This window comes from Poromitra crassiceps (assembly GCF_964638095.1).
Source record: "Poromitra crassiceps genome assembly, contig: HAP1_SCAFFOLD_129, whole genome shotgun sequence".
Taxonomy (NCBI): Eukaryota; Metazoa; Chordata; class Actinopteri; order Beryciformes; family Melamphaidae; genus Poromitra; species Poromitra crassiceps.
In genome coordinates, this window is record NW_028152232.1 from 645001 (window position 1) to 672783 (window position 27783).

The 27783-nt window shown below is 43.4% G+C and overlaps 1 protein-coding gene across 1 annotated transcript in view; it reads right to left on the bottom strand.

The window, feature by feature from the left end:
• LOC310800864 (ribosomal protein S6 kinase 2 alpha) overlaps positions 1–27392 on the bottom strand; it is a gene marked incomplete at its 5' end in the record, with an annotated part of 44702 nt that extends 17310 nt beyond the window's left edge. Inside the window, 9 exons of the mRNA XM_083664757.1 lie at positions 2806–2933; positions 7956–8058; positions 8192–8256; positions 10250–10338; positions 15916–15986; positions 16134–16276; positions 23323–23360; positions 27067–27173; positions 27313–27392. Coding sequence (XP_083520883.1) covers positions 2806–2933; positions 7956–8058; positions 8192–8256; positions 10250–10338; positions 15916–15986; positions 16134–16276; positions 23323–23360; positions 27067–27173; positions 27313–27392 — 824 coding nt within the window. The remainder of the gene's footprint in view (positions 1–2805; positions 2934–7955; positions 8059–8191; positions 8257–10249; positions 10339–15915; positions 15987–16133; positions 16277–23322; positions 23361–27066; positions 27174–27312) is intronic.
• Positions 27393–27783: the final 391 nt, after the last annotated feature.

The window sequence follows — 27783 nt, forward strand, 5'->3', positions numbered from 1 at the left end:
AAATACAAGCGCTGTTGAATCACTTGATTCATACGTCCAGAGTCAGATACAAATATTTGCCGGGGTCTTAATCGGCCTCGGCTGGGTCTACTGGGCGAGGGTGTATGATGTTCGATAGACCCGAAACACCTTACGACCCCAGCTAACATCACTGATGACGCGTCCCAGCGCATGCTGTAGCACTGTATTTTGAATCACCTATGGAAACCAATATGTTGAGGAGTGTTGAGGACTTGACTCAAGTCAAGTTTATTTGTATAGCACATTTCATACACAGAGGCAATTCAAAGTGCTTCACATAAAATGGTTGACACAAGAAAATAAAAGAATAAAAGAAGAGAATAAAATAGGCATTTAAAAACATCACAACAGAACTTTAAGAAAGAGCATAAAAAGTGCATTAAGCGACAGGTGCAGCAGTTACAAAAGGAGCTAAAAACTTACAGAGGACTCATTGGGTTTGCATAATAGAATAAATCAATTTTTCTATATTAAATCCCCCGACATCATGATAAGAAACATGATTACACACACATGATTGGAAAAATGTCCATAACCTTTATAATAGTTGGACTCAAGCCTTTAGAGGCCACACATATCTCCTAAAAACAGCTGTCAGCAGTTAAAGGTGACGTAAACATAAAAGTCTTTAGTCTATTTTTAAAAGTAAGTAAAGTTGGGGCAGATCTGAGGTGTTCAGGCAGTTTGTTCCAGCTAGCAGAAGCATAGTGGGTGAATACGGCCTTCCCATGATTTGATTTGATTCTAGGGACAGTTAGTAGGCCGGACCCTGCTGACCTGAGAGGTCTAGACGGTTCGTAGCGTGGGAGCAATTCAGGGATGTATTTTGGGCCTAGGCCGTTAAGTGATTTGTAGACTAGTAACAGTATTTTAAAATATATTCTCTGACACACTGGTAACCAGTGTAAGGACTTAAGAACTGGAGTAATATGATCAGCTTTCTTAGTCTTTGTTAGAAATCTAGCAGCAGCATTCTGAATGAGCTGGAGTTGCCTAAGTTCTTTTTTGGAGAGACCAGAGAAAAGGCTATTACAGTAGTCTAACCTACTATAGATGAAGGCATGAATTAGTTTTTCTAGATCCTGTCTGGACATGTATCCCCTAATTCTTGCTGTATTTTTAAGATGATAAAAAACTGAAACAGGAGAAAGCAGTGGACCAGGTGAAACCAATATGTTGAGGAGTGTTGAGGACTTAAACAGGAGAAAGCAGTGAACCAGGGACCACATTGATTCCAAAATGCATTATTAACTCATTGAGTGCCAATGACGTCGATCGGCATCAAAGTAAATAGTAACGTTCAGTGCCAATGACGTCGATCGGCGTGAAATGCGTTTTTTGATGGTGGGACGTGGATCAAAGCCTCAGGCATCTCCTGTACAAATATTGTAGCTATTGAAGGTGTATAACCTATTTTACGGACTCATTAGGTGGCGACAGTGCTCTCCAGATTAGAGAAAGGTCAGGAAAACAGCAGGAAAAAGCCCCGTGATGAAAGAGAAACCGATGCATGCTGCAGCCAGAGCCATATAGATTGCTCTGGCTGGAGCTGACGTTGGCTGCGAACAGCAGTCAATCCGCGCCCACAACTGAGCCCCTCTGTCTCTGCTGCATAGTTTCTCCACACGATTAGCCGCCAGAAAAGCAGCACCCGACGCCGAAGGGCCAAACCATTCTCAGCAGTCCGGTTTGGCTTTTCGGTGTCGCGCTGGGAGCCGGCGCACAAAAACGGAGCACTCCGAAAATAGACGCTGGGTGTGTGAGGCTGTGTGTTAGTGTGGGGAGGAGTTTGCAGCTGAGGGGGGGGGGGGGGAGAGGGGGGTGGGGCACGCAGGGCACCACACAACTACACCACGTCACTACATCAGAAAATATTAGCTTCAGAGTCAGTGAATGTGCTTGAAATGCTTCATTTCACAAAAGGCTGAATATCTCAGCTTCTAATTTGAAACGCCTGTTTTTGCTGAAAACAACCTATCTTCTCCGGCTCATAACTAAAGAACGGAAAATGGTATCAATAAACTTTTTTTTGCTGATGATACAATAGAGTCTCCTCGTTCTTTGTGCGTGTTCGGTGTTTACATAGTAATATCACACAATATTCTGTGGGCCTCGAGAAATCACTGAAAACGCTCTGAAACTCTGGCACTGGGAGCGTCCATTCTCCAAAAGTGGCTGGCACTCAATGAGTTAATATATCCATTTCAGAAAATGTTAGCTTATTCAATTTCGGGCTGACCTGGACCACAGTGTGGTGGAGGACGGTGCTGTATGTGTATGTGTATGTGTGTTGTATCTCTGTATTTTTTATTTTATTCTCTTATATCTGTTTGAGTAAGTCTTCTTTGTAGATCTTACTTTTTAGCTGGATGTTGATCCCAACTCAGGTTTTAGTATCAGACTGTATATTTTGTACTTTGCACTTTGTACTTGGCTATGTAGAGAATCTCAGGTTCGCAGTTTGCACTTTGCATTGTGTTCACATTTTAAATATGTTTTGTTGCACTAAGTTACTTTCCCCCTATCAGGACTATTTCTCTGCATACTTGCACTTTGTATTGTGTTTACATTTTAAATATATTTTTGTTGCACTATGTTACTTTTTACCCCTATCAGGACTCTAAGCCTGTATCATCTGGCAGGGGGACTAACAATGGAAACCAGTCTTGTGACTGCAATTGTCGTGCATTTACATTTTTTTTAAATGTTCATTAATGTACACCTGTCCCCTATCGAACAAATAAATGAAATTGAATTGTATTGTATGAGTGAGTGAGGGCTGACCTGGACCACAGGGTGTGGTGGGGGCTGGGCCTCCTCTGAGCCCTCCTCCTCCAACATGGTCGACGCAACGAAGCTGAAGCCTCTGAACAGCTGGTGGGCTCCGGCGCTGGGCGGCACGCCGGGCGAGTCTGGAGGGAATCGGAACACGACAGAATGCTTCAACATGAATGCAGAAAGCTTATAGAAGCCATTTCTAAACATGCAGTGAACTCCTGATCCTAACGAAATTGACGCACGAATACAACCTCATTTGTGTCAATCATCATTGACACACCGAGTCCGACAATTACGTCCGTCATTTAAGTTTTCGGACGAGGTTCGATTTTCTGCGTTCTTCGGATCAGTCAATAGATTTTTGTGAGCTGTGTTTTCAGATGACAGATTTTTAAAAATGCATACGAAAACAATGGGACTGTGTGTGCAAAGACCTTTACTGCAATGGGCTGCATGTTGAGCACCAGTTCTCCTAGTAGGCTACAAGGTCCACATGGCTGGCAGAGCAGCTGTAGTTTAGCAGCTCCCAGCTCATGTTCTGGAGCATGCTGTGAGTGGGCGGGTGGTTTAAATGGCACTTTTACAAACCATTAATGTCCCCGTGCTATTGAATCATTTCATGAATGGACGTAGTTACGAGGCTGGATTCTTTGGAAGTAAAGTTTAAGTAAAAGTTGAATCGTCCCCCCCCCCCCCCCCCCATCTGCCAGTTTGAAAATGCAACAAGGAGATGATAGCCTACTACTGCATTAGGCTATTGGGTGGTAAGTGCCCGCTATTAATGTTCACGTATTAATTAATCGTTTGCGCAATCGCGCATATCAATGAATTAAACTAGCAAACTGCACAGTTTCCTCAAGTGCTGCAAACGGCTTGAATGGTTTCTTTTCCTCCCACCTGTCTGTCTTGTATGTGGAAATGCAAGAGTGGGTGATAGTGTTGCATTATATATTGGAAACATATAGCCTTAACTTTTGTGGGGAGAAATAAATGGAAAACTAGTCCGACATGACTTGAATGCCACTTGTAAAACCATCCACAGTTTAACATTAGTGCGACCACTATTTTGTCCGGCGGCTTTTGGCTGATGTAACAAGGCAAGCGCTCACTTTTGGGCAGATTGCCACCCCAGGTTATCACCTGAATATACATGGGGAACTTCGCAGTGAGACGTGCGTTTTGGAGTGGTGGAGGAAAGTGTTGGGCAGAGATCTCGTGTTGTATGGAGAGCTGTGCGCGCGTTTTGGAGTGGTGGAGGAAAGTGTTGGGCAGGGATTTAAAGGGATACACCCACATTTTTGGAGATGCATGCGCTGAGGGGCATGCGCTGTGTGCAGTCATCAGTACAGCGCATGCGCCTCTGGCAAAACAGGAAGTAACTTTGCTTACAGAGGGAACCCTCCCGGTTAGTTCTTGCTATGGATTTACTTTGAAAATTACCCTTTCCCGTAACTTTGGATTATTTCATCGTGTGGTGAGTACAAGATTCACAACATGTACATGTGAGTGTTTCTGGCACTGTTGGAATGTGTATATATTTTGGGGCGACTGAACGGGGGTAGGCTGCGGTAATATAGATTAGTGCTAAGCTAATTAGCAGTGAGGGCTGTACCGCAGTTTGTACTGCACGCACAGTGACGATAAAAGGCATCTAGATTCTACTTTTACTATCGGCAATATGGCAAATAGGTGAATCTCCAAAAATGTTAGCATATCCCTTTAACTGGATTCCACTCAATGGCCAAACATCTTTTCCTTTTTTTCTCTCTCAAACGTCTAGTTTGATAGTTCAATAAGATCGTTCCAGCAGTTTCGTTAGCCATGATGTAAAAAAAACTTTACTGTAAATCGAAGAAAACAGAAAAATAACAATATAATGTATATGTATGTACAGTATGTATGCTATTGCAAGTAAAGGAAAATAGGCAACAGAAAAGTATACACATTTGTAAATATTGCAAAAGAACTGTCTAAAAGTAAGCATCAGGGCCTTATTTCACTTCCACGACTACATTTTCCCACATTAAATGCAAAAAAAGCTAATGCCCACCGCTGTCAGAACCCTTCGCTCAACATAAGGGAATGTAAGTACATTTAATAAGTACAATTAATTAAAATGATGTAGTCCTTTTTTTTAAATATATTTTCTCCCCAATTGTACTTGGCCAATTCCCCCCTGCTGCCCCACCCCCTCTGCCGATCTGGGGAGAGCCGTAGACACACACGTGCTTCCTCCGATACATGTGCAGTTGCCAGCCGCTTCTTTTCACCTGACAGCGGGGAGCTTCACCGGCAGGACGTAGCATGTGGGAGGATCACGCTATTCCCAACAAGTTCCCTTCTGCCCCGAACAGGAGCCCCGACCGACCAGAGGAGGCGCTAGTGCAGCAAACCACACACCCTCATTCCGGCTTCCCAACCGCAGACACAGCCAATCGTGCCTGTATGGACGCCCGACCAAGCTGGAGGTAACAGGGGGCGTGAACCTGCAACCGTCGTGTTGGTAGGCAGGGAATCTACCGCTACACTATTATGCAGTCCTTTTAAACAACCATAACATGCTGTAGCTAAAAGCCTATAGAACCAGTGAAATTCCTTGTATTTTTTTTTAACCCATTGAGTGCCAATGACGACTAAAGTCGTCAATTCAAAAAGTAACGTTCAGTGCCAATGACGACTAAAGTCGTCAATTGCGTTTTTTGACGGTGGGACGTGGATCAAAGCCTCGTGCATCTCCTGTAAAAATATTGTAGCTATTGAAGGTGTATAACCTATTTTACGGACCCATTAGGTGGCGACAGTGCTCTCCAGATTAGAGAAAGTTGAGGAAAAAAAAGCAGAAAAAGCCCCGTGATGAAAGAGAAACCGATGCATGAGCCAGAGCGGCACAGATTGCTCTGGCTGCCTGGAGCCAACGTTAGCTGCGAACAGCAGTCAATACGCTCCCACAAATGTCTCTGTCTCTGCTGCATAGCTTCTCCACACGATTAGCCGCCAGAAAATAAAACCAAAGCCAAACCATTCTCATGAGAATGGTTTGGCTTTTCAGTGTCACGCTGGGAGCCGGCGCACAAGGCTGAGCGCTCCGAAAATAGACTGGGTGCAGCGCACTTTGAAACGCGCAGCAGAAGGCCTATAATCGGACGCAGCTTCATCCCAGCTCACAACCGAAACCCCAGAAACGCAGACGAACGCGAGCCCCATCCAGACTCCCCCGACGAGCGGCCGCCATCTGAACGTGGATCCGTGAGGCAGCAGAGCCTGCCATAGCAGGCAGCAGAGACTCGCCTGACACACGCAGCAGCCAGCACAGCGAGCAGAGCCACCAGAGACACTCCCACGGAGGAGGAGTTTGGAGTTGAGGGGGGTGTGGGTGCTGTTTATTGAAGGAAATTACTGTTCAGATGTTTCAGGTCAGAAAATATTAGTTTCAGAGTCAGTGATTTGCTTGAAATGCTTCATGTCACAAAAGGCTCAATATCTCAGCTTCTAGATGGAAACGCCTGTTTTTGCTGTTTTTGACCTATCTTCTCCGGCTGATAACTAAAGAACGGAAAATGATATCAATAAACTTTTTTTTGCTACTGATACAATAGAGTCTCCTCGTTCTTTGTGCGTGTTCGGTGTTTACATAGTAATATCACACAATATTCTGTGGGCCTCGAGAAATCACTGCGTTTCAGACTGAAAACATAACTTGTCTGAGATGACAGGTTGGGAGGCGGGTCATAGTAGCATGTCGATGATTTTATTTGACAATTCTCGGGACTGGCTTTGGCATTGATCAATCCTGGTGTGTTCCACCCCAAAATCGAGTGGGATTCAGCGTGTTGTCGTGCTACGCGAGTGGGATCCGCCGAGTACCAGGCAGCGGAACGAGCGGACAATCCAATGCATGGGTGCTGCCCGCCCGCCTGGAATCTCCGAGGGCAGACCCCTGACAACCAGGCTTTCAGGCGCGCGCCATTATCGCTATTGCGGTAAATACAATATTCCTTTAACGAGCCAGTTACATTTCTTTGCATTCTCAGACATTACCGTTTGATTTATTTAATATGTTCCATACTATTGGCCAACTTAGTAGTTAGTTTATGGGCTAGAAATTCTGCCAGATGACAAGCACTAGGCGCCATTTTCTCTTTCATTTGGAAGAGAAAATTATCCTGAAATGAAGATTTGATTGACAGCTGCCATGTCGTGATATGATTGGTTGAAATGGGGTAGAAATTTGATAGTACTAGGTGATGTCAGCAAACTATAGATTACTGTTATGAATGAAATCTTGAAAAATGAACTTTTGATGTGAAAGTGTGAAAAACTAAAGAAATTAGATTTTTGTGATTTTTTTGGCGTACATTATTAAATAGGTGCACTGCATACCCAGGTATTTTAACTAAAAGAAAAGAAAAGTCATTTTTGGGTTCAGCTCAACTTTAAAGTCGAAGTGAACCGAAACGGAATGCAAGTAGCGCGAGCGTCGGAGACTGAAAACAAATCTTGTCTGAGATGACAGGGTTGAGAGGCGGACCATATAGGGTGTTGATGATTTGATTTGACAATTCTGGGGACTGGCTTTGGCATTGGCCAATCCTGGCGTGTTCCACCCCCAAATTGAGTGGGATTCAGCGTGTTGTCGTGCTACACGAGTGGGATCCGCCGAGTACCAGGCAGCCAGCTGCTTCTGTGCGGAGCGAGCGGACAATCCGATGCATGGGTGCTGCCCGCCCGCCTGGAATCTCCGAGGGGCAACCCCTGACAACCAGGCTCTCAGGCGCGCGCCATTAATGCTATTGCGGTAAATACAATATTCCTAGAATGTGATTTCTTTGGCATACATTATTAAATAGGTGCACGCACTGAATACCCAGGTATTTGAAATAAAAGAAAAGAAAATCAGTAATTTTCACTTCCATTCACTGAGCCTCCCCTGAAACTGCTTAGAGCCCCCCTGGGGAGGGCCACCTCCCACGTTGAAAACCCCTGCACTAAATAAAAGCTCATCTGATTTCCCCTGAACAACATCCTGTGTATTGATTATTTTCAGCTGAGACAGAAATAATGTAGTGCTTTGACTTCACTGGTGAGCCAAGCCAAATATGACACGGACATGGAGTCAACCAATGGAACGGCACCGGGTGAACTTTCAACTTTCTGACCTTTAGGCGTGCGGGAGGTGAACTCGGAGTCAAAGTAGAAGGTGTCGTCCGGACGAGCCACAGCTGGTTTGAACGGAGGCTTTCTCTCTCTCATGAAGAGTTTCTGAAAGGCATAAAGCACATTTACACAAAGACTAAACATGATGAAAATAAACAAAACCCTCTCATTATATTTCTTCTCTTGTGTATATATGATTGTAAATGAGAGTAACATGTCTGAGTAGTCAGGGACTCACATTCCAGTCTATGGTGGAGAAGAAGCAGTGGCGCTTGATCTCCTCTGCACCATCAGCTCCAGACCCTGCCAACACAACATCGCCATGAAGCACTATTGATCTCAACTCAAAGGATGGCTTTACCCATAACTGTGTCCTCTCAATAATCTCTGGGGCGGCTGTAGCTCAGGAGGTAGAGCGGGTCATTCACTAATCGCTTTGGATAAAAGAGGTCGGTGGTTCGATTCCCACCTCCTCCACTCTGCATGTCGAAGTGTCCTTGGGCAAGATACTGAACCCCAAATTGCTCCTGATGGTGTGCCAGCAGTCCTGCCACCATCGGTGTATGAATGGGTGAATGTACCTACTGATTGTAAATAGGGATGGGCATTTCTAGCAAAAACACTATTCGAAATTCGCTGGCCAAATTCGAATTTAATTCGAAATTCGAAAATAAAAATAAAAATGTAATTTCTTTTTTTTTTTTTTTTTGTGAGTGAAATGTTGCATTGTCTCCCCTGATTCTAAGTCTACGGCTTTATTAATTAATATAAAAAGCTTCTGCTGTGGATTTTTAGCTCAAACAAGCATTGCACCACTGAAGTAAAGAACATGTTACATGACATTGACATTTTCGAAAATAAAAAACAGTTTTGACAATCATGAGTGGTTCATTAAATATTTAGTAGGCTCAGGTCTGAGTGCCAAAGGGGTGCCAAAGTCACCCCCTCTCCCTCTTCATGGGATTTCATCTGCCATTCATTTTTCCATAAACCTTGCTTAAAATGCTTATAAAAATTGTTTTACTTGCTCAAACCAAGCGATTTGACTATACTTAGAATCAGGGGAGACAATGCAACATTTCACTCAAATTTTTTTTTTTTTTTTTTTTTCGAATTTCAATAATAAAAGTCGACCTTGATAATAACAACGATTATTCGAAAATTCGAAATTCGATGCCCATCCCTAATTGTAAAGCGCTTTGGATAAAAGCGCTATATAAATGCAGGCCGTTTACCATTTTACCATTTCAATTTGCATACAGCAACTGTATGCGGATTGAGAGGGCGTTTTTGGGTGATCAGATTGCAATCTGATCACCCAAAACGCATATTAACACCAGGTGTAAATGAAATCAGGCTAATGTGAACAAGCACTATCCGATTGCAATTATCTGATCACAGAAGATGCATGTTAGTGCCAGGTGTAAATGGCCTCCTTGTTTTTAAATGCGACCTGTATCCGGATAAGTTATCTGGATAAGTTCTCTCCTTCCTTCTGGCCATAGGGAAAGACAACCTATGTGCAAGGAGGCCCGTTTTGGCAAAAGCTATGTCCCAACAGCCATATGTACGTATGTAACCATACACTCTAGTTACTGTGTGGTGTGCAATGTGAACATAATGTCTCTACTTTAGGCTACTGTTTCCTTATGTTTATGTGTTTCTGTACAGTGTACATTGTATCCTGGTACTTTGTACAACCCTGTACCTTTCATGTCCTACATGTTTGTATTATGTACGTACGTACCTTCTGTGGAAAAGAATAAAGCCATCTATCTATCTATACTGGTTGCATTTAAAAACTAGGTGTAGATGTGGTGTAAAAGATCTGAACCCAAGGTGAGCCAGCCAGGCTACCTCCAGATGTGGTCAGGAGGTTCTGATCACATCCTGATCACAAAGCATTTACACCTCGCATTAGCATGCATTTTTCCTTATCCAGATGAGATCCAGATAACTTATCCGGATACAGGTCACATTTAAAAGCCAGGTGTGAAACGGTGGGGGACTTATTTTCCGGACACTACATGAATGCAGCGCACATACTCTCACTGGCAGAAGTGCCAGAAGGGGGAGACAAAGGCTGTGCACTACTTCAGCTTTAAGTCCAATACCAAACATTGTTTTTATCATTCAGGCTACATGCACAATATAGCAAGGGCCAGTTTCTATTGAGCAGCCACTTGGCATTTCATACCCAAAGAAATATACAAGCAGGCTTAACCCTCCTTTAGGAAATGGTGTCAGAGTGTATTTTGTGCCATTTGTAAAGATGTGTTCATCAGCTGGTACTCACCCAGCCTGTTGGAAGGGTTCCTCTTGAACAAAGCCCTGAGCAGAGACTGGGCCTCCGCACTCAGGAACTGGGGCATTCCCAGACGCGCCCTGAGGGGAGAGACCCACAACACACAGCTCCAGTTACTGCATCACTGATGATGGAATCAGATATCTATCTATCTGTCACTATCTTTCAATCCATCCATCCATCCATCTCATCATAATCATCAGTATATAAATGGGAGATGGGGCTCTGTGTCTCTGTCTGTCCCACTCTGTCTGTCCCACTGACGACATCATCAGTGATGTCATAAATGCACTCACACATACACAAGGCTATAGTTCAGTGATGATGTCATCAATGATGTCATACATAGGCATTGTGACATCACCGATGATGTCATCAGTGACACACACACACACGAGAGCGACTGAGGGAAAGGGATAGAGGAGAGGGGGAGAGAGGGAGAGAGACTGAGGGAGAGGCAAGGGAGAGACTGAGGAAGAGGGAGAGAGAGAGAGAGAGGGGGAGAGAGAGAGACTGAGGGAGAGAGAGAGAGAGGGAGACATTGCGCGTGCACAAATAGGGCAGGTGAGGCCACGCAACAGTCGAGCTGCAGGCGAGGCCGCAAAGTGAGCCTAGGAATCGAGCGCGCGTAGCGCGCGAGATGCCTATAGTATGCCTATAGTATGGGGCTCTGTCTGTCTGTCTGTCTGTCTCACTGATGATGTCATCAGTGATGTCATAACTAGGGCTGTCAAAGTTAACACGCAAATTCCTTTTAACGCCACAATTTTTTTTAACGCGCGAGTAACGCATGCACTTTGCGCCTTGGTCCGCCCCGTAGTTTTGGAAATCAGGAAGTAGCCTCCTAAAGCAGAAATAAATCTCCGTGAGGAGCAGAAAAGGAGGAAGAAAAGGGTATAAAATGGCAAGTTCAGCTTCAAGTAGGGTGCGCAGATGTCCTGCTTTGTGCGGGACTGCACAGCATTTTCATGACTTCACACGTCCTGCAAATTGAGATGTCTGAGACAGTGAGAGAGAGAGATAGAGAGACCAAGACAGCGAGAGAGAGAGGCCATTTACACCTGGCATTAACATGCGTTTTCTGCCATCAGATTGCAATCCGATTGTATTTTATCACTTGAAAGTACAGGTGTAAACACCCCCAAAACGCATTGAAGAAGGATTGCAATCTGATCGGCCAAACCACCTCCGGAGGTGGTCAGGGACGCATTATGACAACATTTAACACAAGTGTAAATGCAATGCGTCCTCTCAAAACGCATTCAGCAACTACCATACGGAAATACACCGCACCGGTGTGTGCCCTCATCTCGCCGCTGTGTCAAATGCGCACACACACAGGCAGCCTGTCACCATGGACCGGCTAAAAATTCTCTTTCTCCCCCCCCCGCTCCGCTTTTGCACAACACTCTCTTTCTGCTAGGTAGCGTTGCTTCAAAGTTTTGCTGCGGAGGTTTTGCCACGGCTTATCGAACCCTTTCTCCCTCATTTTCCTTTCATTTTCCGCTCCTTTTCCAAAGGAGAAGTGTTGATATAAAAGAGAAATTATGCTCTCAATTGTATAACATTGTAATTTAGGATGTTACCTGAACGCAACACAGGTGGTTACAGCCAATGACATGCACGGAAAACGTATGTATGTGTGTGTGTCACGGACCCAGTGTCTCCCAGCTCCATGGGAGAAGAACCTACAGAGAAAACTGCTATATCGACACGTCTGAAAAACTACCTCATGAGAGCGCAAAAGCTTTTTGCAATATTTGGGAGGTTTTTCGAAATTTACGTGTTTGCATTACCCGATTTTTATTGCGATATTTAGTAATGGAAACACGGCTTACAGACAGGCCAAGGACAAGAACAAGAAAAGTGGCAGGGGCAGAGCAACGTGTCCTTTTTATAAAGAAATAGATGCAGTGCTGCGTGATCGGCCATCGTTTTGTCCAGGTGAAGGGGACGTTCACTGTGCATTTGAGCTTAACAATAACCTCTATTTCCCTGTGCATGTATGCAAACATGCATGCACACGTTCAGGGGGCGCGCGCGTGATGACGTTCGAGCTGGAGAGCAATCGGATTGCAATCTGTTCACCCAAAACGCATGTTAGTGCCAGGTGTAAATGGAATCAGGCTGAAGTGATAAAATACAATCGGATTGCAATCTGATGGCAGAAAACGCATGTTAATGCCAGGTGTAAATGGCCTCAGAGAGGCGGGGAGAGAGCGAGGCAGGGAGTAGGGATGTCAACGGTTAACCGTTAATCGATTAACCGTCGCTAACGTCGTTGTTCGGTTATTGCTGTCGGTCTATCAGTTAATATTATTATTATTATTTTTTTTGTCTATTTACTCAATGAGCTCATGCCCAAACAAGGCGTGTCTATTTAGATGCTGAAATGTTAATGCTTTTTGTGTTAGAAATTCTAACACAAAAAGCATTAACATTTCAGCATCTAAATAGACACGCCTTGTTTGGGCATGAGCTCATTGAGTAAATAGACAAAAAAAATAAAAAAAATAACAATAATATTAAAAAAATTATGAATTAACCGATAGGTTAATCGATTATTAGCGTCGGTTAATTGAAAGTGAAATTAACCGAAAATTGACATCCCTAGCAGGGAGAGAGCCATGCCTCTCGCCAGCGAGACTACTTGTTAACTCATTGAGTGCCAGCCACTTTTGGAGAACGGACGCTCCCAGTGCCAGAGTTTCAGAGCGTTTTCAGTGATTTCTCGAGGCCCACAGAATATTGTGTGATATTACTATGTAAACACCGAACACGCAAAAAGAACAAGGAGACTCTATTGTATCATCAGCAAAAAAAAGTTTATTGATACCATTTTCCGTTCTTTAGTTATCAGCCGGAGAAGATAGGTCAAAAACAGCAAAAATATGCTTTTCTATCAGGAAGCTGAGATATTCAGCCTTTTGTGAAATGCATTATTTCAAGCACATTCACTCACTCTAGCTAATATTTTCTGATGATGTGACCTGGTTTAGTTCTGTGGTGCATGCGCGCCCCACCCCCCTGTCCCCCCCTCTCCCCGCCTCTCCCCGAGTCAACTGCAAACTCCTCCCCACACGCACAAAGTCTATTCGGAGCCTCTGTTTTTGCGCCGCGCGGCTCCTGGCAGCTCACAGCAGCAATAAGGAAATGCCCTACGCGACTGCAGGTAAGGGTTGGCCCTTCGGCGTTGGGTGCTGCCTTTCTGGTGGGTAATGTGTTGAGAAACTATATGCAGACAGACAGACAGGCAGAGGAGCTGCAGTTGTGTGCGCGGATTGATTGCTGTTGGCAAGCAGCCCAGAGCCATCTGGGCTGCAGCATGAGCGCGGTTTGTCTTTGATCACGGCTTTGTCAGGCTGTATTCCTGACACTTCTGTCATCTGGAGAGCACTGTCGCCACCTAATGGCTCGGTAAAATAGGTTATAGACATTCAACATGTCCCAAAATGTTACAGGACATAGATCTGGCTTCGATGGACCCCCCCCTGTCAAAAAACGCAATTGACGACAATCGTCGTCTTTGGCACTCTACGTCAGTATTTGAATTGACGACAGCTGTCGTCATTGGCACTCAATGAGTTAACAGACTGACACTGCAGTCTCAGAGATGCGTAAGTATTCTAACTACAGTGTAGCAATAATAACAATCGCCTACCAAAGGCCAATTACATACTAATATGATCATACTACTCATATTCATATCGTTTTAAGGTCGATTTAGAACAGATAAAAAATTGTGCGATTAATTTGCGATTAATCGTGATTAACTATGGACAATCATGCGATTAATCGCAATTAAATATTTTAATTGATTGACAGCCCTAGTCATAACATGTGACATCATCAGTGATGTCAGAGGCATTGTGACATCATCAGTGATGTCATTAAAGGTTGTGATGTCATCAGTCCTGTCATAAACGCAGTGGTGACATGATGTCATCAGTGATGTCATAAGAGCAAAATCAAGCCCCAGGGACATACACTGAAAGAAGTGGGAGTCTGGCTTCAGACCTCCATCTTCAGCCATGGACAGCTGCTGTATGTTGCCAGCTCCAGGACAGGTGACCGAGCATCCCTGAAGTATGCCATCAAGGAGCAGCCAGGGCGAGGCCACGCAGCGGGCGAGCTGCGTATGCGCGCTGCAGGGCCAGCTCAGCGAGGTGCAGGGTGGGCGAGGAAGCACAGCGGGCGAGCCTAGGAATCGAGTGTGCTTGGCGCGCAAGATGCCTAGTCCTTATAAAGAGATGCCTAGTCCATATAAAGAGATGCCTAGTCCTTATAAAGAGATGCCTAGTCCATATAAAGAGATGAATAGTCCTTATAAAGAGATGCCTAGTCCTTTTGAAGAGATGCCTAGTCCTTATAAAGAGATGCCTAATCCATATAAAGAGATGCCTAGTCCTTATAAAGAGATGCCTAGTCCATATAAAGAGATGAATAGTCCTTATAAAGAGATGCCTAGTCCTTTTGAAGAGATGCCTAGTCCTTATAAAGAGATGCCTAGTCCTTTTGAAGAGATGCCTAGTCCTTTTGAAGAGATGCCTAGTCCATATAAAGAGATGCCTAGTCCTTATGAAGAGATGCCTAGTCCTTATAAAGAGATGCCTAGTCCTTTTGAAGAGATGCCTAGTCCATATAAAGAGATGCCTAGTCCATATAAAGAGATGCCTAGTCCATATAAAGAGATGCCTAGTCCTTTTGAAGCGATGCCTAGTCCTTATAAAGAGATGCCTAGTCCTTATAAAGAGATGCCTAGTCCTTTTAAAGAGATGCCTAGTCCTTTTGAAGAGATGCCTAGTCCTTATAAAGAGATGTATAGTCCTTTTGAAGAGATGCCTAGTCCTTATAAAGAGATGCCTAGTCCATATAAAGAGATGCGTAGTCCTTATAAAGAGATGCCTAGTCCTTTTGAAGAGATGTCTAGTCCTTATAAAGAGATGCCTAGTCCTTATAAAGAGATGCCTAGTCCATATAAAGAGATGCCTAGTCCTTATAAAGAGATGCCTAGTCCATATAAAGAGATGCCTAGTCCATATAAAGAGATGCCTAGTCCTTTTGAAGAGATGCCTAGTCCTTATAAAGAGATGCCTAGTCCATATAAAGAGATGCCTAGTCCTTATAAAGAGATGCCTAGTCTTTTGAAGAGATGTCTAGTCCTTATAACATTGGCAATTTGAATAGCTACTTAGTAGCAAAGGGATACTCAACTTGCTTTGCCCGGGGGCCACTTTTACAAAATAACAGGAAGCCAGAGGCCAGTTAATAAACCAACATTAACATAAATGTTTCTGTAGCGGATTGTAAGTTTTTGGGGTGTCAGCCGGAGTTTAGTCTCACAATTTTGTGCACATAGTTAGTTAGTTAAGTTAGTTATGTACGTATATTGTAAGTGTCTGAGGAGCGAGCAGATGGCCATAGTTTACAATTTAGCTGGAGCTCAAGTCAAACTTTTTTTAACATTAGTTGTCATTGTGAATTAGAAAATGGTCGGGGTCCACTCTGCACCCTATCACGGGCCGCTTCTGGCGCCCGGACCGCAAGTTGAGTGTCAATGCGAACTGGATTGTTGTTCCACCACATCATAAGCACAGGTTGTTTTGGTCGAGAAGATACTCTCTCACACACACACACACACACACACACACACTCACTTCAGGATCAAGTTCATCGTTTCTTTACGGTCCTTCCCTTGGAATGGCAGAGCTCCTGTCAACATCTCAAACTGGGAGAGAGAACATACAGCCGTCATCTCTAGCACAACAGAATATTTACTTACCAGGGCTGTGTAAAATATATCAACACAATATTTTACAGATATTATATCAGAATTTGTGTATCATCTGCCTAAAACATGATGTAAAATCCTCACCATTAGTACTCCAAATGACCACCAGTCGGCGCTGTGGATGTGTCCCTGCCTGTTGACCACCTCTGGTGCCATGTACTCCACAGTGCCACAGAAGGAGTAGGCCTTCTTCTCATGGTCGATAGCTTCTTTACACAAGCCAAAGTCTGGAAAACACCACAAGAGGCAGTCAACACACTATTGCATAAATACTATACTGTCGTATCGTGGATTTTTCTTTTGTGTTATTCTACACTGTTAAGGTATATTTTTACTCTGCTGAGCATTTGGTGCCAGCAGCTAAACTCTTCCATTAATTATAACTGATTAATATGCTTATGTCACTTTTATTTTGCAGCACTTTGTGCTTTTGTTAAATGCCAATATAATGATATGATAATATCACACATTGAAGTTTATTTTAAGCATACCTAGAGGGCAAATAACAACTGATAAAACAGCACAACAATCACTTTTAAATTACAACCCTATTCACCTTATGTAAAAGAGACAGTCTGGCTTGAGAGACTAACAGGAAGTGTAAACACAATCGGAAACCGATTGTGTTTACACTTCCTGTGGCAGAGCTTATCCCCGCAGCCTGCTTCTGCTTCCAGTGAGTCACACTAGTTTTGACCAGAGAGACAGAGCTTATCCCTGCAGCCTGCTTCCAGTGAGTCACTAGCTTTGACCAGAGAGACCATCTCTGGTTTGAGCGGGTGAAACAGCTGGCGTTTTGAACGGGAAGTCGTAACACAGATGGGTCAAGTGGGCGGGGCTACATAAGGACGAATCAGCGTGACGTCACTTGCCACCCAGAAATGCGGAACCCCGCGGCAGTCAATAGTGCGAGTTGTGCCAAACAAACGTTAATATCTCAAAAACTATACATCGCTTATATGTTGACATTCTGAGTAAGAGCAGAATTAGCTCAAGAGTTTGATGTATAATATATGCATGCCCTGTTAAAGTTGTGTGAACTGTCGCAGTTTTTAAAATGTAAACAAAGTTAGCCGGCTAGAGTCAGACACTCACGCCTCACGCCACTTGGGCTCCATAGGGTTCCATTGCCGTTGCCACCCAGTGACGCGGTTTGTTTACCAAAATGCTGCTCGGCTGATCCCTCATATAGCCGTGTTCAAAACCCTATCACAGAAATAGTGGACTATATAGTGTGTTGGCCATTTTGTATTAGTGTCCGAATTCTCAACTGTTCATTCACTATATAGTCCACTATAAAATAACCACAACGCACTGCAATTTCTAGTGAACAGCGGATATTCCCTACATTTTCTCCCATATACCACAATGCAATGCGGCCGTGTTTACCAAAGGAGAAGAAGAGTCATGTAGTGTCCGAAACTCGTTTGATCATTCCCCAAATAGTTCAAATATGATAAACACTGCATGGGGAGTATTAGAAGCATTCCGATCACGGCTTATATCTCTGTTGGCATTTATCCTTTTGAAGCTTCTCAATTGACTCTCTAAAATCTCTTAAGGTCACCTTTGATTCCAGCGGCAGGCCATGGGGTAAATGAATGGCTGTGATTATGGATGATGATAAGATGATGGTGTAATAATTAACTGCAGGAACATATACATATATATATATACAGTATATATATATATATACAGTATATATATAATATATATATACTGTATATATATATATATACAGTATATATATAATATTTATATATATATATATATATATATATATATATATATATATATATATATATATATATATATTTATGGGCAGTGATGGTGTAATTTACTATCACAGTGGTCCAATGGTTAGAGAAGCGAGCTTCGGTCGCCGCCGAAAAATTTTTTGGTGTTTTTTTTTTCTCTTTTGCAGTTTGAAGACAGATTTAAAGGAATATCTCATTTTAAATTAGCATTAGGATTACTCCACTTTCATTTTTTTATATATATTTTATTTGCAGTTTTAACAACATACAAAACAAACTCTCATCCAGAGACTGACGGAAAGTGAGTGAGCAGTCAGGGTTCAGTGTCTGAGTCAAAGACAAGTCAGTGGAATACATAGCTGGTGAAAGAATCAAACCTGTGATCTTTCTGCTACGGGATTGACAATCTAACACCACTAAGCCTGATGTCTTTACTATAGGCCTGGGAGAACAATATTGGTGCTTTCAGAAAATATTTTTTACACAATGAGATTTTTGATCAATAATCATCAGTAATGTGGACATAATGACTAAGTGGGTAAAAGCAAATAATAGAACAGTCAGAAAATTACATCACAATTGTACATCACTTTACTACTGTAATAATGCAGCTTTTAAACCCAGGAAAAGACAACACTTCTGCCGTTATATCATGGTATTATGATATCCAAAATCTAAGCTCAGACACATTTATAGAATATCTCTCATACCAGACCATATTCAGCTTGGTCTCTTTCTGCTGACCGCAGATCATGGTTGTTTTTTTCATAGTTATCTGTGGAGTTGGTCGCCCTGCAGTCTTGATCCTCAACTTTGTTGCATGATCCAAACTGTAGAAAGGCTGTGACAACACAAAATCCACAAGGTTTTCTTCGCCATCCCACTCTCTGTGTCTGCGTCCATGCCTCTCCTTCAAAGAAACAAGATCAATAGAAATGATTAGGCTACAGACTGCTTTACCATCTACACTGTAACAGGCCACTTAACGACACTAGTGCTTCCACACATCAATGTGGTTTACTGTATAATAAAGTTTTGGTTTGAAAATGTCATAAATGTAAAGCCTTATTAATCCTGTGAAATAAACTCCTTGTTAAATAGAGCTGATGTCATCATTACTTAATAATTTGTTTTTAAAAAATGTAATCAATAATTGGGGTTAATAATGCATGGCACACATATGGGATCCGGGGGCTCTCGTTCTGATGGCAAACAATTTGGGAGCTTTGACTCACCTGAGCAGCTGCCATGTTGTGCAGCCCATCTTGTCCTGTGTGAGCAGAGTGGTCTATGCGCTCCCCGGCCGCGACCTGATGCTGCCTCACCCCCTCAATAGCAGCAGCACTCTCCTTCAAGGAAACCAGATCAATAGAAATGATTAGGCTACAGACCGCTTTACCATCTACACTGTAACAGGCAACATCAAACTTAATTTCAGTTTAATTCAATCACACAATCCTAAAACTTGGGTGCTGGCTTGACAGATTCCTCAACTGCAATAACTTTTATGGCAGAAGATGTAGCCCAGGCCAGTGTTTATTGAACTTGCTCATGTTAAGGAGCCCTAAACTACAGTAACACAAATTACACCACGCACCCCCATATAGATAAGATTTTGTTCCAGGGTCCCCCATCTGATAAGAGTTTTGCTAGATGTTTTATCAGACATTATATGAAACCCATGACCAAAATAGTCGTACATTCTGTGATTGTGTTACTTATGGATGGAATTATAGTGAAAATAGATTAATCCCCCCTTTTTGCTGGGTAACCCACTTTGAAAACCACTAGCTTAGACTACAACTGTTGCAAGAAGGTGAATTTTCACACATTTTCAATGCAGATTGAGGACAAATAAGATGGATGTCCTCTGGTGCATTTTAACGTTAGGTGCACCCAGGAGAAAGAGAGTTGAAGTGGGAATAATTTCTGGCTGAGCAATGTTTGCACCTCAAAATAAAGTAAGATATTAAGGCTACAGTTAGTCGGTCAGTAAAAGGTTTGATGGATGAACAAATCAATCAAAAACACTTCACTATGTCCAACATAGGCTACAAGTTTTGTTTCATTCCATTGAATTTGGCAGCGCGGAACGAAACATGGTGGAACAACATGCAATTAAACATGCAAATTGCATGTTTCGTTGCGTTTCGCCATTGTATTAGGAAATGGCGGGCTATTCAGCATAAAACAATATAATAGCGCTGCTTGGTGGACGCCGAATTTAGTAGAAGACCTGGATAACTCAAATTTAATTGACTTACCGGTACTTGCATATCCAATGCTGTCACAGCTGTCTGTAGTCGGTGCGCCGTGCAGCCGATGAGGTTGCAGCAGTATCCCAGTGTTTGCGACCTCGGGAGCCTCCGTGTACCCCGCTGCAGTCTCTAAACTTGTTGCAGAAAATCGCGTTCGGGCGCTCATGCAACGGCTTGTGAGCTAACTTACTGTTTGATAATAAAAAACAGGGAAAGGGGAAAGTATAGGTGCTACTACTGTCTGTAAATCTATCTATGAATGTGTCAGGTTGTCAGCGTGGTCATCATTTCCTAGTTCCTACTGACAACGGAGCTAGATTCAACCAGAGCTCTGGATTCAACAAGATTTTCAGACGTAGGCTATTCAGCATTGGACAATACAGAATGTCAATCAATGTCAAGCAATCTATCAATCAAACAACAACCAATTAGGGTTTCACCTGGTTTCACGGGCTAAGGGAGAGCTCCCTCCTACAGTAACTGTAGCTCAATCTGATTCGTTGGAAAACACATCACTCCACTGTTTTCTGTGAATTGCAAGTCTTTTTCAACCAATCTTATTTTTTCATTAGATAAATTACCAAATAAATCAAGCTCACAGGGCGGGTGTTTTTTTAATCCCCTCCCCCATGCTGGGACCAGGGCCAGAGTGACTCTTCTGCATGGAGCTATATAATGAATGAAAAAATGAGCGTCTGCACATAAGAAAAAACACATTTGATTGATATTTTATTATAAAAAAAAATATGAAAAATGAAAAATATAAAAATAAAAATAAAAAATATTTTTTTTTAATATATATTTTTTTTTATATAAAATCCCCAATCTAATAGAGGAGGACCATCCTCCTATGCCTCACTGGAAAAACCTCCTCTGATATATATATATATACCGTAATTCTGCCAATAAGAGCCCGGGCGCTTATTATGCTAAAGCAATTTGGACCAGGCGGTAAAAGGAAGACCAGGCGGCAATTAGAGTCAGGCGGTTATTTCCATTTGGGCATAATTGAGCCAGGCGGTTATTATTTTTTTAACATAAATGCCTACCCTAACCCAAAAACGTAAAGTATCAAATTGCTTATTTAAACCAGTGAGATAGTACTTAGTACACACAAGAGGCTAGTTACAGGCAGTTTAAACCAGTGAGATAGTACTTAGTACACACAAGAGGCTAGGTACAGGCAGTTTAAACCAGTGAGATAGTACTTAGTACACACAAGAGGGTAGGTACAGGCAGTTTTGACAAAAACAACAATAACAACGGTAACCAAAAAAATATTCCATTTCCGGCCCGGGCGGCAATTAGAGTCAGGCGCTTATTATGCTAAATCAATTTGGACCAGGCGGTAAATGGAAGACCCGGCGGCAATTAGAGTGGAGGCGCTTATTGGAAGAAGTACGGTATATATAAATATATATATGTTGTTACAATCTTGGATGGTCATATTAAACATAGGCTAAGCTTCAAATAAATAGGTGAAAGTGTTTTAATGTTACCCCCATGAACCCCCCTCCCCCCCATGAAGTCTTGGAAACAAGAGGACATGGATTTGTGCGAGAGCCATAGTTCTAGTGACGTCAGGTCGGACTTGTTACCATGGTGATGCCAAGCTTAGTCCGGGCCCGCGGCGCGCGCGCCCTGCCCCTCCCTTCCCTGTTCTGACATTCCAGTAGACTGCCGACAGTAACTAACGCTGCTAGTTTCCACTCGTCTCGGCCGTATCTGCCTTTCACTTTATTTCTGTTTATCTGAGTATCTAGTAGTTCCTGATAGAAGTCCTGGTTAAAAGCTGTAGCGGTAAGCAGTGTCCAGTCGTTTAAAGTCAGTGCAGTTTCTTCAGTCTTGGTGCTGGCTTTGTGCTGTGTGCTCGGCTCGGTGCTGTGTGCTACTGTAGGCAGGACGAACGCCCCGCTCTAAACACGCTCTAACTAATGTAATCACAATGGGAGTTTTCTGCATTCTGGCCTCATTTAAAGTTAAAGTTAGTTAAAGTTAAAGTTATCCTTTATTTATCCCCTTGGGGAAATTCATCCTCTGCATTTGACCCATCCTCTACTAGGAACCTTCCTAGAACTAGGAGCAGTGGGCAGCCACTGTGCAGCGGCCGGGGACCAACTCCAGTTCTTTTTGCCAATACCTTGGTCAGGAGCACTGACAGGAGTCTTAACCCTAACATACATGTCTTTCTTTGATGGTGGGAGGAAACCAGAGCACCCGGAGAAAACCCACACGGACATGGGGAGAACATGCAAACTCCACACAGAAAGGACCTGGGACGGACCGGGGTTCGAACCCGGGACCTTATTGCTGTGAGGCAACAGTGTTACCCACTGAGCCACCGTGCCGTCCAATTTCAATCTAGTATACTATTGGTTCATGTTGGAATAAGAACACTGCTTGTATCGATAAATATGCACCATTACTAGTATAAAATGAAAAAATAATTTTGAAAAAGACCGAAATAATAAGCTAAATCGAGCTCTGTTTAGAGGGGGGAAATCAGCGTCAGGCTGCCTGGAGAAAAACGGCACACAAAAAAATCGTCACTCCTCGCCTTTGAGAGTAAATCCCCAACTGGATTTTTTTGCAGCATAGCTGCAGCCAAACACAGCGTCCTCTGCCCCTTCCTCTCCCTCTCACTCCCTCTCTGCACGATTGTGATTTGCGGTGGTTCTCAACGTGGGGTCCGGGTCCTCTTTGCAGAGGTTTGCAAACACAAACTTACCCCCCGCTTTTTCCCGGAAGGTGGGGGTTCTTAAAGGGACAGAACCTAAAACAGAGTGTTTCAGACAGAGGGTGAACTGAAGGGGGCAGTGAGAGCCAGCAATGCAATAAGTTACTCTACTGGAGGCCAACAATAAAATAATAATACATTATATTAGCAAAATATGGGCCCTTTAAGTGATCCTTTATCTATCCCCATGGGGAAATTCATCCTCTGCAATTTGACCCATCCTCTACTAGGAACGTTCCTAGAACTAGGAGCAGTGGGCAGCCACAGTGCAGTGCCCGGGGACCAACTCTTTGATGGTGGGAGGAAACCGGAGCACCCGGACAAAACCCACACGAACACGGGGAGAACATGCAAACTCAACACAGAAAGGACCTGGGACGGACTGGGGTTCGAATCCGGGACCTTCTTGCTGTGAGGCAACAGTGCTAACCACTGAGCCACCATGTGGTCCATAAAGAGAGAGAGAGGGGGAGAGAGAGAGACACACACACACACACACACACACACACACACACACTCACCTGTAAGTTTGATATGTCCCTCCTCATCCAGTAGAATGCTAGAAGGCAACATAGTCAAATGTTAGGGGGAGGGGTCACAATCCTCACATATTTTACGAATATTTTCTGATTCTAAATGAAATAATCATGGAATAATTTATTATGAAGGAAAGGTTTTGTTCCCCTTCTAAACAGTGAGAAAACTCCTCAGTGTTTATCCAGGTTCTTGGTAAATGTATTGTATAATGCTTCTGTGCACTCCAGCAAGGGGGCAATATACATATTTCATAGTCTAAGGTCGCTTTCACATATAAGCTGTTTGGTCCGCTTTAACCGCGCCAAAGTTTGTTTCCTCGGATAGTCTGCTTCGTTGGGGTGGTGTGAAAGCGCAAATGAACTCTGGGGCAGAACAAACAAGCGAACTCTGGTCCGCTTGAAAACGTGGGTCTCAAGTGAACCCTGGCGCGGTTCGTTTGTGGTGTGAAAGCAAACCGGACTAAACACAAGAGCAAATAATAGGAAGCCGCAGCAGTGCATCATGTAGAAGACGGTAGAAGGAAGCAAAACAAACACTGCGGCAGGTACTGTACACGTGTGCGCACCGCGCTGCGTGATGTACGTCGTCATAACAACCTCTCTGATAACAACAACAACAACAACAACAACACATTGTTGTCTCAACAGGGCTCACCTTCTCCTTAGCTACTGCCGCGCTCGTCTCATCTGCAGAATGAAATGTCCAACAGCTTGCTGCCTCATCTGCTGCTCATATTGGGCACATTCTTGTTAAATAATGATTTGATAGTAAACACCAAAGTAAAACCAGAAATCCCAATATCGCAGGTGGTGTTGCTCCATGGTTTGTGTTTTGCGGATTCACTTGTGTTATTCAGTCAGCCCTCACTCAGCCAGGCAAAAAGCCTGCTGAAGAGGAGAGATTTCCCTTCTCTATTCTGTCCACTAGACGAGTGACTGTTTCGACCACGTGACATTGTTCAGAAAGTTTGGTGTAATTGAAAAATACAATATTGATTTTTTTTTAAATTTGGTGCGTTTGACAAATTGCTGTGTGAAAGTGAACCGGATCAAATGGAAAATGCAACAATGTTGCAAGTTCACCGCGCTGAATCGCACCGAGCAGTGCTGTAGTGGTAAAAAAAAAAGTGGGTAAACTATACTGTTGAGGCAGCTTTCTCACGCAGCACCGGCGTGACCGATATACTGTACAAGAAAAAATATGAGAGTAGAACAACTTAATCTGAAGAATCATATAGCCCTATAAGGTATATCAGGGGGTTCCCCACATTTCTGAGTAGCCAGCCAGATAGGAAAAGTAGCTGGCTATGGGATGGGCCTTGGACCCTCAAGGGGGGTCCAGAGGGATTCTCCCCCGGAAGAAAATTTTGTACATTTTAAAGTAAAATTCATCAACCTGGTGCATTTGAGAGCAAAATGAAGAGGGTAAATCTATGAAGAACTACACACATCTCTAATGTGTTGTGACTTTACAAATAATTAGGCCTAAACAATCAATATAAAATGTATTTACACATTGTACACAAAGTGCATTATTTGTGACAAATTTACAATAGTTAATATCCAGCCAGAATCATTGCAAATGGATGTTCAAAGTAACAGTTAGCATTATAGCATTCGGTTAATCAATGCCTAATGACGTTAGCCAGAGCAGTGCAAATTAATAACGCTTGATTGAGCTCAGCACATCAAGTTTCAATCATTGCTACTCGACAACAATGTCACACATAATCTGACTAACTGATTTAACAAGCAATTTACCATTTGCAACCTCTATTCTTCGTTTTTTCGGGTTATTTGTGAAAAACTGACAAATGTCCATTCTGCTTCTTCTGCGTCACAAATTGTCACGTTGTCTTAACACATTCACTGCCAGCCGTTTTTCAATACTGTAGTTAGCTTCTGCCATGGTTTTTTTTTGAGGATTTTGGCTCATCTTTCAAGAGCCGAGGATTCGTTTCTGTTAGGATTTTGTGAACACACAATATCTCAAAAGAACTAATAGAATGTGTGCTTTCTCTGTCTAAAATAGTTAGTTTGTAGAGTTAGTAGTTATGTAAGCATTAGCAGTTGAATACAGCATGGTTTCAGCGTCTGAAAAATTATTCTGAGATAAACGGCTTTTTGTGAAATTCGATAGAACAGTCACTTTAACCATTCATTTTTGGCATCAGTAAGACGTCAGACATCTAAACAATAGTTTTGAACAGTAATTTCCTCCATAACAGCAGGAAACCCCCCTCTGCTTCCAACTCCTCCCTCCGTGGGCGTTCTCCTCCGCCCTCCTTGGCTCTGCAGCGGGTCTGTGACAAACGAGTTGCTGCTGCCTGGCTGCTGCCTGGCAGTCTGGATGGGGCTCTCTGGATGGGTTTCGCTCGTTTCTTGGCGGTCCGGTTGAGAGCTCTGATGAAGCTCTTGCGATTCTGGGCTTATTTATGGTGCGTGTTTCAAAGTGTGCATCCAGTCTATTCTTGGAACCCCCCACCGTTGCCACCGCTGTGCGTCAGCGCGAAAGTGAAAGCGTTTTCGCCATCCATTTTACAGTATGAGAACGGCTTCCTCGCGCTTTTCCCTCCAGTTTTGGCTCGCCTCTTTCTACTGTGGAGAGACATGTCGCCACTCAGTGGGTCGGTAAAATAGATTATACACATTCAATACCTCCAATATTGGTATAGGAGACGTAAAAGGGTTAGATCAACGTCCCACCGTCAAAAAAAAAAAAACACGTCATTGGCAGTCAACCGTTGGATTTTGTTTGACGTAAAAACACGTCATTGGCAGTGAACGTGTTAATTGCGTGAAGAAGAAAATCAACTGCATGCCGTAGTTCGCCCTCTGGCGTTTCGCGAATAATAAAACATTTTGTGAATTTGCCGGCAGCCAGGGGTACAGATCTCGGCATGACAAACACCAGTATGTTTCTAGATAGTTTTCAACATGGTCATATTGGCTTTATACAGTAGCACCTGTACTATTCAAGTCGCACCTAATGTTACAAACTTTACTTGATCAGAGGGAAATCAATCATGTCTCTTACACCAGTGATTCACTCTTCAGTTGTAAAACGGTAGGCCTATATGATTTTCCTGACACATTTTTAACCAACCTACGTTCAGCTCACCATGAGCTGGTCTCCAAATGCGCATTGCGCATCGCTGGCACAATGGCACCATCAAGTTGTTTGAGGGGAGGCAAGCGCAGGTCGAGAAAGGCACCAATGTGACGGCGGGGCCGTGTACCTTTCCCGCGGAGCGCTCCACAATAGGCTACGGTTCCCGGAGCTCCTGGTCAGCGCCATGTGTCATCTTTTTTCTTTTCTTTTGGTGTGTGACGTGCTTGGCATGGTCTCCGCATCAACAGAGTTTACTCAAACTTTTTAAAACTTGTGCAATAATAAGTGCATAAACGATTTAAAAATCTGAGTAAACTATCTTAAAAGGTACCTAAACGCTGCAGAGCATTGAAAAAGGTACCTAAACGCCGTTTACGTGCGTTTAGCCACCACTACAGCCCTGGCACTGAGTCCACCAGCTTTATGTGAAAGCGACCTAGGTCTAAGCTGAACTGACTTTTATAGATTCTTTTTAAACTGCTGATGGGTCCAGTCCAAAAATAGTTACTGAGTTGAGCGAGTAGTCTGTGAGGTGTGGTGGCAGGGTTCATAAAGTATGGCTTTGTTTTGTGGTGTCTCTGTAGTCTTTCAGTGTGCGTAGATCCGTTGTCTCCTACTTTTCAGGTTTGAGGTCTCTGTAGATGATGCCCAGGCCGTGCAGATGGTCCAGTCCCAACGCCAGCTCTGCCAGGTAAAACTTCACATCCTCCTCTGTGAACATCACCTGGGAGGCACAGAAAGGAAGTGAAACAGAGAAAGAGTGTGAGAGAGACCAACAGAGATAGATCAATCTCAGCACGTGATGGAGAAAACCCGGGGAGACGTTCCAGGAAAACGTCCAAAAACAAATGAACAATTCCCACCTCTTTGGACAGTCTAGTGAAGAGATCGCCTCCTCTGAGGAAGTCCAGGATCAGGTACAACTTCCCTTCAGTCTGGAATGCTACACACACAAAATTGCATTGAAATTCATTAGGCTGGATTTACACGGTGAAAACTTAATGCAACTTTAGTTGGTTGAAACGTATGGCTACATGATCCTCCTCAGTCATCAGTCTCGGTTCCTTTCACACTATACATCTGTCTGTCTTGTAACCAGGAGTCTTTGAGTTGTTTTGGATGGTTCCACACTATTCACCTTATTCCTGGACTTACGTTTCCCATGATTCTCAGCGGTTGCCGGTTGTCGACTTCCTGTTTACATTTTCTTCACTAGCAAGACGTGCGCGCCGCTGTCAAAGAGTGGGAACGTTTGGCGTATTTGATCCGAAATGGCTAAAAATAGTAACGTTGTGTGGTTGCATAGTGGCGATATTTTACAAAAACAAGGTGAA